The sequence below is a fragment of the Martes martes genome, assembly GCF_963455335.1.
Source record: "Martes martes genome assembly, chromosome: 5".
Classification (NCBI taxonomy): Eukaryota; Metazoa; Chordata; class Mammalia; order Carnivora; family Mustelidae; genus Martes; species Martes martes.
Window position 1 is genome coordinate 54,657,823 of NC_137892.1, and position 13,370 is coordinate 54,671,192.

The window sequence follows — 13,370 nt, forward strand, 5'->3', positions numbered from 1 at the left end:
AGGGCGAGGACGCGCTGGGGCCCGAACCACCCGACCTACCTCCGGATCCTCACAGGCGCGGCAACCGCGCGCCACCCGCCCACCTACCTGAGCTGCGCCTGCGCCTCCCTCGCGCGCTCTCAAGGTCAACACCGCCCCCAGCTTCTAACCTAGCACCCGCGGAAGTGGCATTAGAGGACGTCCTGCGTATCCTCACCTCTGCGTGGCGTGGGGTCGCCAGCGTTCAAGAGAGGGGAGGGACTTCCTGTCCCGCGCGGGCAGAACTTCCGTCAGAGCCGGAAAACTCTCTCCCTCGCGTTGTTTAAGAGGCTCCTGGCTGCAGGTTGGGGAGGGAAGGTCCAGGACGGGCCCGGGGATTCCAGGGCGTCCGGCCCACGACCTGTCCTTGGCGCCATGGTGAGTCTTTCTGTGAAGGCTGGAGTAACAGTGGGAAGCTAGGGGCCAGGAGGTTAGCCCTGTGAAGGTAGCCAGTCGGGTGCCTAGCAGCTGAGGATGGAGCGGGCGAGAGCAATGGGATGAACCGCGGGGCAGGACTCCCTACCTGTCCTGGAGCTCCTGGGCCCCTGAGGAAGAGGCATCTGCCCTGCCCAACCGTGAAATCTGCCCAGGAGTGTGGAGTACGTAGCCAGAATGTTCGTGGCCCTTTCACTGTGTACGGCGTGTGGCGCCAGGTGGTCTCAGAGTTGACCTTGCTGGGTTGATCATCTCCGCCCCTCCCTTTTTCTTAGCAGCCTGGTTGTAGCCAAGATCTTAAAGATCTTAGAAATCCCTTTAGCATTTCCGGGTGCACACAACGGATCCTTTTGTAGAAGATCAACACTTGTCACTAAGAGAAAGGCACAGTCAGTTTATCTTTCATACTCAGCCCATTTGAAGTTGGGAAGGGTGTCAAATGAAAAATTCAGATATAGTAAGGAGAGGTTTTTTGGAAAGGAATATCGCAAGGGCTTGGGGAACTAGGAAGAATGCCCTAACCATAAGATAGCAAGAGTCTCGAAGATTTAGCAAAAAGGTTTTTCTTTTTATTAGGGAGGAGTAAAGCAATCCTAGAAAGAACCAAGTGTGGGGAAGTGAGATGAAAGGGAAGTACCATTTAACAGTAGATCAGATTGTTTTACCCTCTGGCCAGAGAAGTTTTTGCTGCTTCAGACCCAGGGTGGGCCAAAGTTCAGGAACCTCGGGAAGGAGGATCTTAACCAGAATTTGAGTAACAAATATTTTGTTCCGGTTGATCTATGGGGACATGTCATTCACCCAGTCATTTATGAAGCAAAAAATGGGAATTTGCGGGCTTTGTCTCTGACTTTGTCATAGGTAAACAAGTGGGGCATCTTTGAGTCTTACCAAAGTCCTATGGGGACCAGTGTTTCTTTGCATTAAGCCCTTTCCAGAACACAAAAGGGCGTGGGGGTGGGGTGGGTATTAACCTTTGCTGTTTTCCAAGATCCCAGGCCTCTGGTTAAGTTCAACACTGTTAATTATTTGCCTATATAAAAGATTTCAAATTTTCATCCAGAGGGCATTCTGTCTTGGAATCTAGCCTCAGTGTACCATGCTTTTTCAGGACCAAATGTTGACATTATTCAGCTTATAGTGTTGGATGTTGGACTTTTGAATAACTTTTTGAATAACTTTTAGAAACAATGTGAAAGAGACGCCTAGGTGGCTCAGTTGGTCAAGCCACTGCCTTCAAATCAGGTCATGATCCCGGAGTCCTGGGATCGAGTCCCATATCGGCCTTCCCCTGCTTTTCGGGGAGCCTGCTTCTCCCTCTGCCTCTCCCTCTGCTTGTGCTCTCTTGCTCTCTAATAAATAAATAAAAATAGGGCTCCTGGGTGGCTCAGTGGGTTAAGCCTCTGCCTTCGGCTCAGGTCATGATCTCAGGGTCCTGGGATTGAGCCCTGCATCGGGCTCTCTGCTCAGCGGGGAGCCTGCTTCCCCCCCTCTCTCTGCCTGCCTCTCTGCCTACTTGTGATCTCTCTGTGTGTCAAATAAATAAAATCTTTAAATAAATAAATAAATAAATAAATAAAGTGGAAGAAAAGGTCTTTAAAATAATGTGGTTTCTGGTGTGCTCTCCCAGCTGACGTAACCTATGAATCTTGGGCATGTGTATGTCTTTAACCTCAGTGAATAACTAATGCTTTGTATTCATAAAGAGGTTTTTTTTTTTTCTTTTTGTATCAGTGAAATTAGACAAAGATACAGAACAGTAGAATGAGAAGGAGGGAAAGAAAACAATTAGCCTAACTCCCCCCCCCCCCCAGCCTTCTCTAATTTTACATAAGGAAGAATCTGAGGTGTAGAAATAAGCATTGGTGGGGCACCTGGGTGGCTCAGTGGGTTAAAGCGTCTGCTTTCAGCTCGGGTCATGATCCCAGGGTCCTGGGATCGAGCCCCGCATCGGGCTCTCTGCTCTGCAGGGAGCCTGCTTCCTCCTCTCTCTGCCTGCCTCTCTGCCTACTTGTGATCTCTGTCTCTCAAATAAATAAATAAAATCTTTAAAAAAAAAAAAAAGCATTGGTTTATCCAAGATAACAATAGTTTGGCATAGTCTGGACTAAAACTCAGATCTCCACTCCCTAAATTTAAGCTCAATTTTTGACTTCTTGGTCTGAAAAGTTAAAGAAAAATATAATAAAAATCCTTAAGATAGTCACAAAGAAGCTCAATGTGAATTTGTTCCGGTATTCTGTAATACTAGAAGAACGCATCTCCTGCCATCTCAAAATGGTAATTTTGTTTTAGGCTAAGGTAAACTCATGCTGTTTCTCAAAATGTCACTTAGGAATGTCACCTGGAAAATGTCACCAACTACCAGCCCAGTAGTTGACTCCATTCTGGTATTGCTTACATTTCTGTATTAACTCCACTTTAGTGTTCCCATTCATGAAATTGATGATGTCTGTTTATGCAAATTTGGTCGGTGCTTGGAATACCTCAGAGAAAAGTGTTTAACCATTAAATGAAGTGAGGTGTTGAATTTATTTTGAATACAGCTTGGTTAAATTAAGAACCTTTGCAGTGCTTGGGCCTAATGATATGCAAAGCATGTAGTACTTGAACTCAGAAGATCCAGATTCTGCCCTTTCTTAGTTATATGAATTTGACAGAATCACTCAACTTGGTAAGAGTTCCAGTTTCCTCCTAGAGAAGAGCAGTGGGGATTAAAACACCTACTGACTCTCACATTTCTGATTCTCTGACTTAAGGACATTTTTCAGAATAGGTATATGTTTCTGATTAAATAAAATGTAGCCTGATTTTCACAATTTTCTTTATCCTTTTGATTTTTCTTTAAGATTTTATTTATTTGACAGAGAGAAAGCACAAGCAGTGGGAGCCTTAGGCAGGGGGAAAGGTAGAAGCAGGCTCCCTGTAGCCTGATGTGGACTCTGGACTCTGTGATTGTGACCTGAGTGGAAGGCAGATGCCTAACTGACTGAGCCACCAGGATCTGCCCCCACCACCGCTTTTGATTTTTCAAGTTTCTTTTGTTTTGTCATCTTTCTTTCTTTTTTTTTAATACATTATGTAGGAATCTTTGGGATCTTTTTAGATATGTTTGGGCATGTATTTCAGTACTGTCTTAAATACTACTCCAGAATGGAGAGTGAAGCCTTGGGACACCTTGATTTTACTTATTTATTTTCTTTTTAAAGATTTTATTTATTTATTTGACAGAGAGAGAGACAGTGAGAGAGGGAACACAAGCAGGGGGAGTGGGAGAGGGAGAAGCAGGCTTCCTGCAGAACAGGGAGCCTGATGCAGGGCTGGGTCCCAAGACTCGGATCATGACCTGAGCCAAAGGCAGACGCTTAACGACTGAGCCACCCAGGCACCCCATACTTATTTATTTTAAAAGATTTTGTTTGTTTGTTTATTTATTTATTTATCTATCTATTTGAGAGAAAGAGAGAGTGCCTTTGGCTCAGGTCATGATCTCGAGGTCCTGGAATTGAACCCCAAATTGGGCTTCGGGCTCATCAGGGATTTTGTTTCTGCTTCTCCTTCTGCCCCTTCCCCTGCTGTATGTGTATGTGTGTGCCCTTTCTCTCTCAGATAAATAAAATCTCTAAAAAGTAAAATAAAATCTGTGGGCAGAGTTATTCATAGTGCTCCTTTATTATTCTTTTAATGTCCACAGGGTCTGTAGTGATGACACCTTTCATTTCTGATATAAGTAATTTGTGTCCTTCCCATTTTCTCATTTAGCCTGGATAGAGGCTTACTGATTTTATTGATCTTCTCAGAGAACCAGTTTTTGGTTTCATTGATTTTTCTGTATTGATTTCTTTCTAATTTTATTGATTTCTGCTCTATTATTTCTTTTCTTTCTGCTTACTTTGGATTTAAACTGCTCTTTTTTTGGTTTCCTAAGGTGGAACTTCAGGTGTTTGATTTTAGATCATCTTTCCTAACATTTGCATTCAGTGCTATAAATTTCCATTTAAGCGTTGCTTATGCTGCATCTCATAAATTTTGATCAGTTGTGTTTTCATGTAATTAAAAATATTTTGAAGTTGTCTCGATTTTTCCTTTTTGACCCTTGTGTTATTTAAAAATGTGTTATTTAGTCTTGACATGTTTTGGGATTTTCCATTTACTTTCTGTTGCTGATTTCGAGTTTAATTGCATTGTGATCTGAGGGCAGACGTTGTATGATTTCTGTTATTTTAAATTTGTTAAGGTGTGTTTTATGACCAGAATGTAGTTTTGCTTGGTGAATGGACATGTGTATATTGAGGGATAAATTCTCAGGGATTTTATCAGTTAGCGGTACGGTGGGAGAGATGTGTGTTTCTTCTCAGTTCTCTGACTTTTCCTGTGACTTCTCTCCACTGCTTCTATCCTAAAGAAGTTTAGCTCAAATAATAGAGACTGTTCAGGGCACCTGGGTGGCTCTGTTGGTTAAGTGTTGACTCTTGATTTTTGCTCAGGTCATGATCTCAGTGGTTGTGAGATCTAACCCACATCAATCTTAAGAACTAAGGATCTCCCTCTTCCTTCTGCTAGCCCTTTCTCGCTTTCTTAAAAAAATAAAATAAAATAAATAAAGTAGACCCTGTTCTTTTGGTTAGCATTTGGTGGATTCAAGATTAATTCTTAAATACTAGCTTATACTCTGGACTGTGGTCCACTTTTTAAGTAATTTAGTTCTTTATTTGGCCTGGAGTAAAAGCATAAAGCAAGTTCAGTTGATTTTAGAAAAGCAGAAGATATTTGAAAGTGTTCATTTCTAAGAGTGATTTTTTTCTAATCTTCTTAATATTGTGCTGTGGTTTTGCCCATGTTAGTAAATCAAGCATGAACACAACTTGTTGCCAAGAAGCTTTGAAGAAATAAACTTGTCTGTAAATTGTCTTTCTACTCTTCATGTATCACCTGCCCTTGAGTTAGGGAAAAAAAAAAAATCTTTGACGTTCTGGTAAAAGGAACATTCTCTTGGTTTTGATTGGAATGATAATACTTTTTGTTTCACCAAACATTTAAAAATCATACTTTTGTCTCAAAAGTATTATTCAATCAATCATTCATTATTTATTAAGCACTGTTTGTATGTCAACTATATATTCTTGGCAACAGGGATATAACTGTTTATTAAACAGAGACAATCCTGCCTTTGTGGAGCTTATGCTTTACTGGGAGATTCTGATGATAATCAAATGAGACATAATACATGTTGGTGGTGATAAATGCAACAAAGATAAAGTAGGGTAAGGGATAGAAAATGATTAGGGTGGTTATTTTAGATAGGGCATTCAGGGAAAGCCTTAACAAACAGGTGACATTGGAACAAATATGAGAGTCATATATGCCTGGTATCTTTGGGTACATATTTATGAACTGTGCCCTAAGAAAATACTGTAATACTGGCCACAAAGCTTATATTCTCTGTAGCTATGTAATTCTTTCTTTCATTCTTTTTTTTTTTTTTTAAGATTTTATTTGAGAGAGAGAGAGAGAGAGAGAATGAGAAAAGGGAGGGTCAGAGGGAGAAGCAGACTCCCCATGGAGCTGGGAGCCTGATACAGGACTTGATCCTGGGACTCCGGGATCATAACCCGAGCCAAAGGCAGTCATCTAACCAACTGAGCCACCCAGGCACCCTATAATTCTTTCATTAAAGTTAAACATTAATCATTTTTCCAAAGAGTGAACAGGAAAGTATTTTTTTTTAAAGCCTCTATGGTAGTAGGTGATATTTAATAGACTAATATATGCCACCTATTTTTTTTTTTAATTATTTAAAGAGAGAGCGAGAGAGAGTAGGGCAGGGAGGGGCAGAGGAAGAGAGAGATTCTCAAGCTGACTCCAGGCTGAGGGTGAAGGTTGACTTGGGCTGGATCATCATGAAGAAATCAAGAGTTGGGTGCTTAATCACCTGAGCCACCCAGGTTGCCCCTGTGCCACCAATGTTTAGTCTTTTTTTTTTTTTTTTTTAAAGATTTTATTTGACAGAGAGAGATCACAAGTAGGCAGAGAGGCAGGCAGAGAGAGAGAGAGGAGGAAGCAGGCTCTCCGCTGAGCAGAAAGCCCGATGCGGGACTCGATCCCAGGACCCTGAGATCATGACCTGAGCCGAAGGCAGAGGCTTAACCCACTGAGCCACCCAGGTGCCCCCAATGTTAAGTCTTTTAAGCTAACTGTGGTTCTTGAGAGAATACAACTCATTCACTCAAAATACCCTGATTTTGTATTCATGTCTTTCAATTATATAAAACAGACTTAGTAATTCCATGGTTAAGGTAGATAAAATATCTTTTGTGTTTTGCCCATAAACAAAAGATAAAAACCTGAAATCATTTCAGCTTTTGATACTTTGATATTGAGACTCAGGATCTTAATGTCCTATGATAAAGTTTTATTTATTTTTTAAAAATCTTTAGGTAATATGAAAAACCTATCTGCTCATACACATGTATTTTTTTTTTTTTACGATTTAAAAAAAAAAAATTTATTCATTTGACAGAGTGAGAGAGCACCTGAGAGCACAAGCCAGGGGTGGGTCAGAGGGAGAGGGAGAAGCAGACTCTGCACGGAGCAGGGAGTCTGATGCGGGGCTTGATTGTAGGACCCTGGGATTGCAACCCGAGTCGGAGGCACACACTTTACCAACTGAGCCACCCAGGTGCCCCCATGCATACGTATTTTTAAAAATGACTAGAGAAAGTACAATAAATCTATGGCATGGAAAGTGTGCTTGAATTAGAACTAGATGACCTCGGTGGTATGACTTAAGGTTCTGTGATTCTGAATATGTGAAACTGAATATTGCTGATGTACATTTAGTTGAATGAAGGGAGGAAAGGAGGTTATATTAAGTTTGGAGTTGAGAGTTCCACAAAGGATTGATTGGATTAAGTCTTTTAAGGGTAAGTAGAAGTTAGGTGGATAAATTGAATTTTACTTTTCTTCAATAATAGTAATAGTGACATTTACTTAGGTGTTAGTATTTATCTACTCTACTTACATTAACTTATTTAAATCTTCATGAAGTATTTAATCTTGGATTTCTTTAACATCCACTTATTTACCTACTTTTTTTTTAAACCTCTATTCTACAGGTTTAGAAATGGAGGCATAGCAGGATTAGAGTAACACTTCCAAAATCATCCAGCTAGTGGTGGTGGAATTTGACTTTAACCCAGGTGGTTTGGCCATTATACTGTTGTGCCAGTCTTTCTGTTTATATTTGATAGGTTTTAACTTAGGAGAGGATTAATTTCTGAAACATTTTCCTATAGAAATAATATTATGCTCTTACATTTCTAGAAAATCTTTCCTAACCTAGTTAATAACTAATATTATATCTCACATAGTATTAGAGAAATTGTTGCTGATCTGCATGGCACTAATGTTTAGCCTGACTCAGGTGCCAAACATGACTGACACTGCTGTAGTCGTAATAAAGATTCAGTCATTCATATTCCCTCCACCTTAACTGCATCCAGTTAAGGCACTTCTTCTCATACTGTATTAGTTTCCATCGTGCTTAGGGATGAACTTCTAGTAACACTGATTAGGTGAGGAGTATTTTGAGAATTGGGGATGAATTGGAATTTCTTACATTGTATTTAGTGTGTCACACTTGTTGCAAGCCTGTCTCACAGTTAGCCCATTTCTTTTTCTGAGGGCTCCTTTTCCTTTCATTTGGACTACCTGTTTGCAACTAGAACTTAGTATTTTCCCTGAGTTGCGAAAAAGAATGTATTGTAGGTTACCTTACTTTCCCTCCCATACATTCAGCACACATGATAAAGGTTTTTACTGCTAGGAGAGTTTTAAAAGTCACCTTCCTGTGTTACTTGCAGCTGACCATAAACTGTTTATCATAAAGATCTTTTAGGGAAAAAAGTAGAGGCTCTAGGTGATATTGATGAGTCTCTGCAATAAATTCTTTGAAGTAGAGAGGTTTGGATTGTGAAGAAAAGGTGAGATGGAAAATATTAAGGGACATTGGAGAGAGGAAAGGGACTTTCTCCACCAGAAGTTACTTACGAAGAAGAACTTGAACAAGCTGTTGTGCTCTGTGTTATAAATATATGATTGTAGACTGCCATCAATTAATGTCACAAGTAAGGCACTGTAAGACTATGCAAGGCTATGGCTGCTTTACTTTTTTAAATAAACGTAACACTTTTTATCTCTGTGCTAAGTAGTAGAAGCCTTTTGAAATACTAATCTGATTGCTTATTTTTTTATGTAGTTATCTATGTCTGCCCTTTACATAGGACTTAGCTGAGTTTTGTTATCTTTTACCTCCTGATTGCCATTGTTTGCCCAAATACAATGATGTACTTAGAAAAGCAATGCCACTTTCCTGACTTTTTTTCCTAAAACAAAAAGTCACATCAGAGGATTCTGCTCCATCATAATTCCTCTAAGTTGAATGTTTATTAAATATTTTTATCATTTCAGAAGATTTTGGTCATTTTTATGATCAGTATAAATGACTGACTAAAAATGTTTCTTTATGGTTATCTATTCAGGTATGAGTGTTTATGACAAGAATCATTTGTTTCTGAAAAAGAAGCCATGACTTTTTTTCCTGAAAAGTTTTGCTTTTATTAATAGTTAAAATACATTTAACTTTTATTAATAGTTAAAAATACATTTAAAAATACATTTAAATTCATGCTTACTGTCTCTTTCCTCCCTTTCCCTATTAGATTAATTAACATGAGGACAAAGAAGCCTCACTGTATCATTTATTACTAGACAGCTTGGTTGGTTGGGTAGGTCAGATGCTAATAGAATTCAAATTAGTTGCAAACTAAATGTGGTTTTTTTAAAGATTTTATTTATTTATTCGACAGAGAGACAGAGTAAGAGCACAAGTAGCCAGAGTGGCAGGGAGAGGAAGAAGCAGGCTCCCTGCAGAGCAGAGAGCCTGATGGGGGGCTCGATCCCAGGACCCTGGGATCATGACCTGAGCCGAAGGCAGTTAACGACTGAGCCACCCAGGTACCCCCTAAATGTGTTCTCTAATCAGGAGGGACAGATAAGAGAACTTGGGTAATATAATGTTAAATTATAACAGTAACTGAAACATTAGTTCTTTAAGACTAACACTATTTTCTAACTTGATTTTAACTATTATTTGAGTGCTTATTCTTGGTTTTGATAGAGAGCTTCTCAATTGTAGCAGAAGTATTTGAGGTCATCCTAGTTCTCTTGATAAAAGAAAATTACAAATCATAAAGAGAGTGAATCATTTAATAAGAGAGAATTGGCCAAGAATCTGAGATAAACTTTTTTTTTTTTAAGATTTTATTTATTTTTATTGGACAGAGAGAGAGAGACCACAAGTAGGCAGAGAGGCAGGCAGAGAGAGGGGGGGAAGCAGGCTCCCCGCTGAGCAGAGAGCCCGATGCAGGGCTCGATCCCAGGCCCCTGAGATCATGACCTGGGCCGAAGGCAAAGGCTTAACCCACTGAGCCACCCAGGCGCCCCTGAGATAAACTTTTAAAAAAATTCAAATTAAAAAAAAAATTCAAATTAAAACAATAGGACTATTGGTATTCACAGATCTCTGCGAGAAATTCCCGTGCACCACCATTGAGGGGAGAATGCTGGGCAGTGGGCTGGGTATACTCTTTCATATCAACTTGTAGCCCTGATTTACTTTCACTTCTTCTATAAATGTTAGCTCATTTAATCCTTATGAAGAAGGGATAATTAGTCCTGTCAGCAGTAACTACACCTCACAGGCTTTGAAGGTGGTTTAGAAATTGTAAATTTGTGAATGCCAACAATCCATTGTGTTTTTAATTAAAATATTGCAGTTATCAACAATAAGATCTTTGAAGATTTTGGAGATCATTTGCCAACTCTTGTCATTTTGTAGATAAGGAATGAGTCCCAGAGAATACTTGTCTAACTGCTGTTTGTGACAGAGAATGACTTTGATTCTAGTATGTTTAATTATTCAGTACATTAAAATATTTGCAAAAAGTGCATGTTTCTGATAGTTACCATTAGTGCACATTAAATTTTCTTGGCTTTTGTATATGGCTTAAAATTTAGCGCTAAGCTGAAATTTTTATTTTAAATTTATTTGATGAATATTTGTGTACTTACCAAAGTTGTAATTTTTAGTTTCTTTAAAAGCAAGTATTTCGGGGCGCCTGGGTGGCTCAGTGGGTTAAGCCTCTGCCTTCGGCCCAGGTCATGATCTCAGGGTCCTGGGATCGAGCCCCGCATCAGGCTCTCTGCTCGGCAGGGAGCCTGCTTCCCCCTCTCTCTCTGCCTGCCTCTCCGCCTACTTGTGACCTCTCTCTGCCAAATAAATAAAATCCTTTAAAAAAAAAAAAAAAAAGCAAGTATTTCGAAGGTGTACCTATTGCAGTAAATTGAGAGGATTATCTTGAAGAAATAGATAAACCTGTTTCTCTGAGATGCGGTATATTGTCTGTTGATCTTAAAGTGAATAATTTTCTTCTTTATGCTGAAGTTCAGTGGTTGGCACATACTAGGAACTTTAATGTAGTGAAGGACAGTGGGCAAATTTATGCTTTATCTTTTTATTTCATCAGCGTAACTTGAAAGCCTGTCATGTTAGGCACTCTCTGGGGAGTGGATTTAGGACTTTAGAAATGAGATGAATACATTTTCAATGGGGGAGAGACCCTCAAATTGTTGGTGATGGTTGAGCATGATAAAAGCTGCTCTGGAGTTGTGCATATGTTTTTTTTAACAAGGAAGGTTTTATAAGTGCAGTGAATGCTGAAGCATGGTTAGGAGTTGGTCTGAAGTAGATGACTTATAAATGTCAAATATAAATTTATTAATTTTGACTAAGAGCTTTGGATATAGATCTGTAGGGATATTTTCTCTAATGTCAAAAAACACAGTTAAGGAAAAGTCCAGATTTAAAGATCCTTTCTTCCATTGAACCTTTTATTTGTTACTTATCAGTACTACAGTGAAACATGCATGTGTTAGAAAGAAGTGAAGTGGCTTGCTAATATCTTTAAAAATATTTCATTCTTCATCAATATTTTAATTATTGGCTGGTATTACTTTATATGAGATATTGTATCATTCACTCAACCTACTGTAACAGGAAAATTCTCTTTCAAAATAAATAACGGTTAATTTCAATACTAATATGTTGAAATGGTTAATGAGTTATATTTCACTGAAATGCCCTCTATTCTTGTGGAAAAAAATATTTATTTTTTCCTGTTTGTTGTTGGTCTTCCACTTTGGCCTTACCAGTTTATATCAAAGAACATGTCTTAAGTTTTATTTCTAAATGTAATCAAATTCCAAGGAACGGTTTTATTTATTTATTTATTTTTAAGGTTTTTATTTATTTGAGAGAGAGCATGGGAGGGGAGGTCAGAGGGAGAAGCAGACTCCCCGCGGAGCTGGGAGCCTGATGCGGGACTCGATTTTGGGACTCTGGGATCATGACCTGAGCCGAAGGCAGTCGCCTAACCAGCCGAGCCACCCTGGTGTCCCTAAGGAATGCGTTATATCATCTTATGCAAGAAGTCTAGAACTGTTGTTTCTGAATATAGTTAGGTCAAATTGATGCATTCTCCTACCATGTATGTCTAATTAAGATATTTAGGATGTACCAAGGCATTTTATTGAGGGTTTTTGATTTTTGACCTTACAGTACATTAAGTTTCTTATTCTGAGTTGGAAAATGGCAAAAATTTCTGCTCATACTTTTTACTTTAAAGAATTACAAAAAAATATTTTGTGCTATGAAACGTGATGCTAGCACACCAAACAAATTCTGTAAGCAATTAAATGTGAAAACCCATGTGCTTGAATTCAGATCAGAGCTGTTGATAATTGTGTTTTACAGTTTTCTTTCTCTCATTTCACCTTCTCATTTATATAGTATTTTTGGTAGTATTATTTTGAAATATATAAAATTGCTGTTTTGTAGGTCAGAACAATTAAGTATCTATGATTTCACGTAACTCGGTTAATAAATTTATATTAAATCAGTAGGTAACCTTATCCTAATTCTTTGCTGGTGCTAAGTAACCTTTTGTTATTTTCTTTTTTTTTTTTTTTTTTGAGATTTTATTTCTTTATTTGACAGAGACACAGAAGAGAGGGAGCACAAGAGGGTGAGAGGCAGAGGGAGAAGCAGGCCTCCCGCAGAGCGGGAAGCCCCAGGCAGGGCTCCATCCCAATCACCACCTGAGCCAAAGGCAGATGCCAAACGACTAAGCCACCCAGGCACCCTGTTATTTTCATTTTATTTATTCGCAAAGTTTTCCTTTTCTTATTTCCAGACCTGTTCACTATCTATAAGGGCTGGAGCTATATTATAAAACCAGATAAAGGCCAGAGTAGACCACGTGATGAACCCTAAGATTTTAGAAATGGCCTATGGGCAAGATTTTCCTTTCCTGTTCTTGATTGTTTTATGCTGTTTTTAGCTGCATTGGCAGCTAGATGGAAGGATTTCCCATCTCGATTAAATCTAGACAGTCCTCAGTCCTATCAAAGACCCTATTAGGAGTAATTATTTTTAAAAAACCAGCTTGGGTCTGTCAGTCATCCACATGTATAAGTTCATCAGACCTTTGTTCCCTGAGTTTCTAGATCTCTTCTCGGTCACATTGTCAAGATCCTGACCTTGGTGTGATTATTCTTCAAGGTCTCTCAAACTTTGTCCACTCGGTTTTTAAACTTAATACAACTCTGTATCTATTTGTGTTTCTCTTCAGTAGAACAAGGTCTCAAAGTTTTTTCAGCTTACACCTTTGGTTTCATCTTTTTCTGATTCTTAAGTGATTAAATTCCCACACACTTCTTTCTAGAATACTCACCACCACCCCTTAACATTTGTTCCTTCCCTTTTGCCTTCAGCATGTGTATTTTCCCCATTATGAAGA

General features: G+C 39.1%; 1 protein-coding gene across 1 annotated transcript in view; it reads left to right on the top strand.

Annotated features, from left to right (window-relative positions):
• Positions 1-263: 263 nt before the first annotated feature.
• The window catches only part of TMEM161B (transmembrane protein 161B), a 68,071-nt gene continuing 54,964 nt past the window's right edge, over positions 264-13,370 (top strand). Inside the window, exon 1 of the mRNA XM_080804957.1 lies at positions 264-396. Coding sequence (XP_080661083.1) covers positions 394-396 — 3 coding nt within the window. The 5' untranslated portion in view covers positions 264-393. The remainder of the gene's footprint in view (positions 397-13,370) is intronic.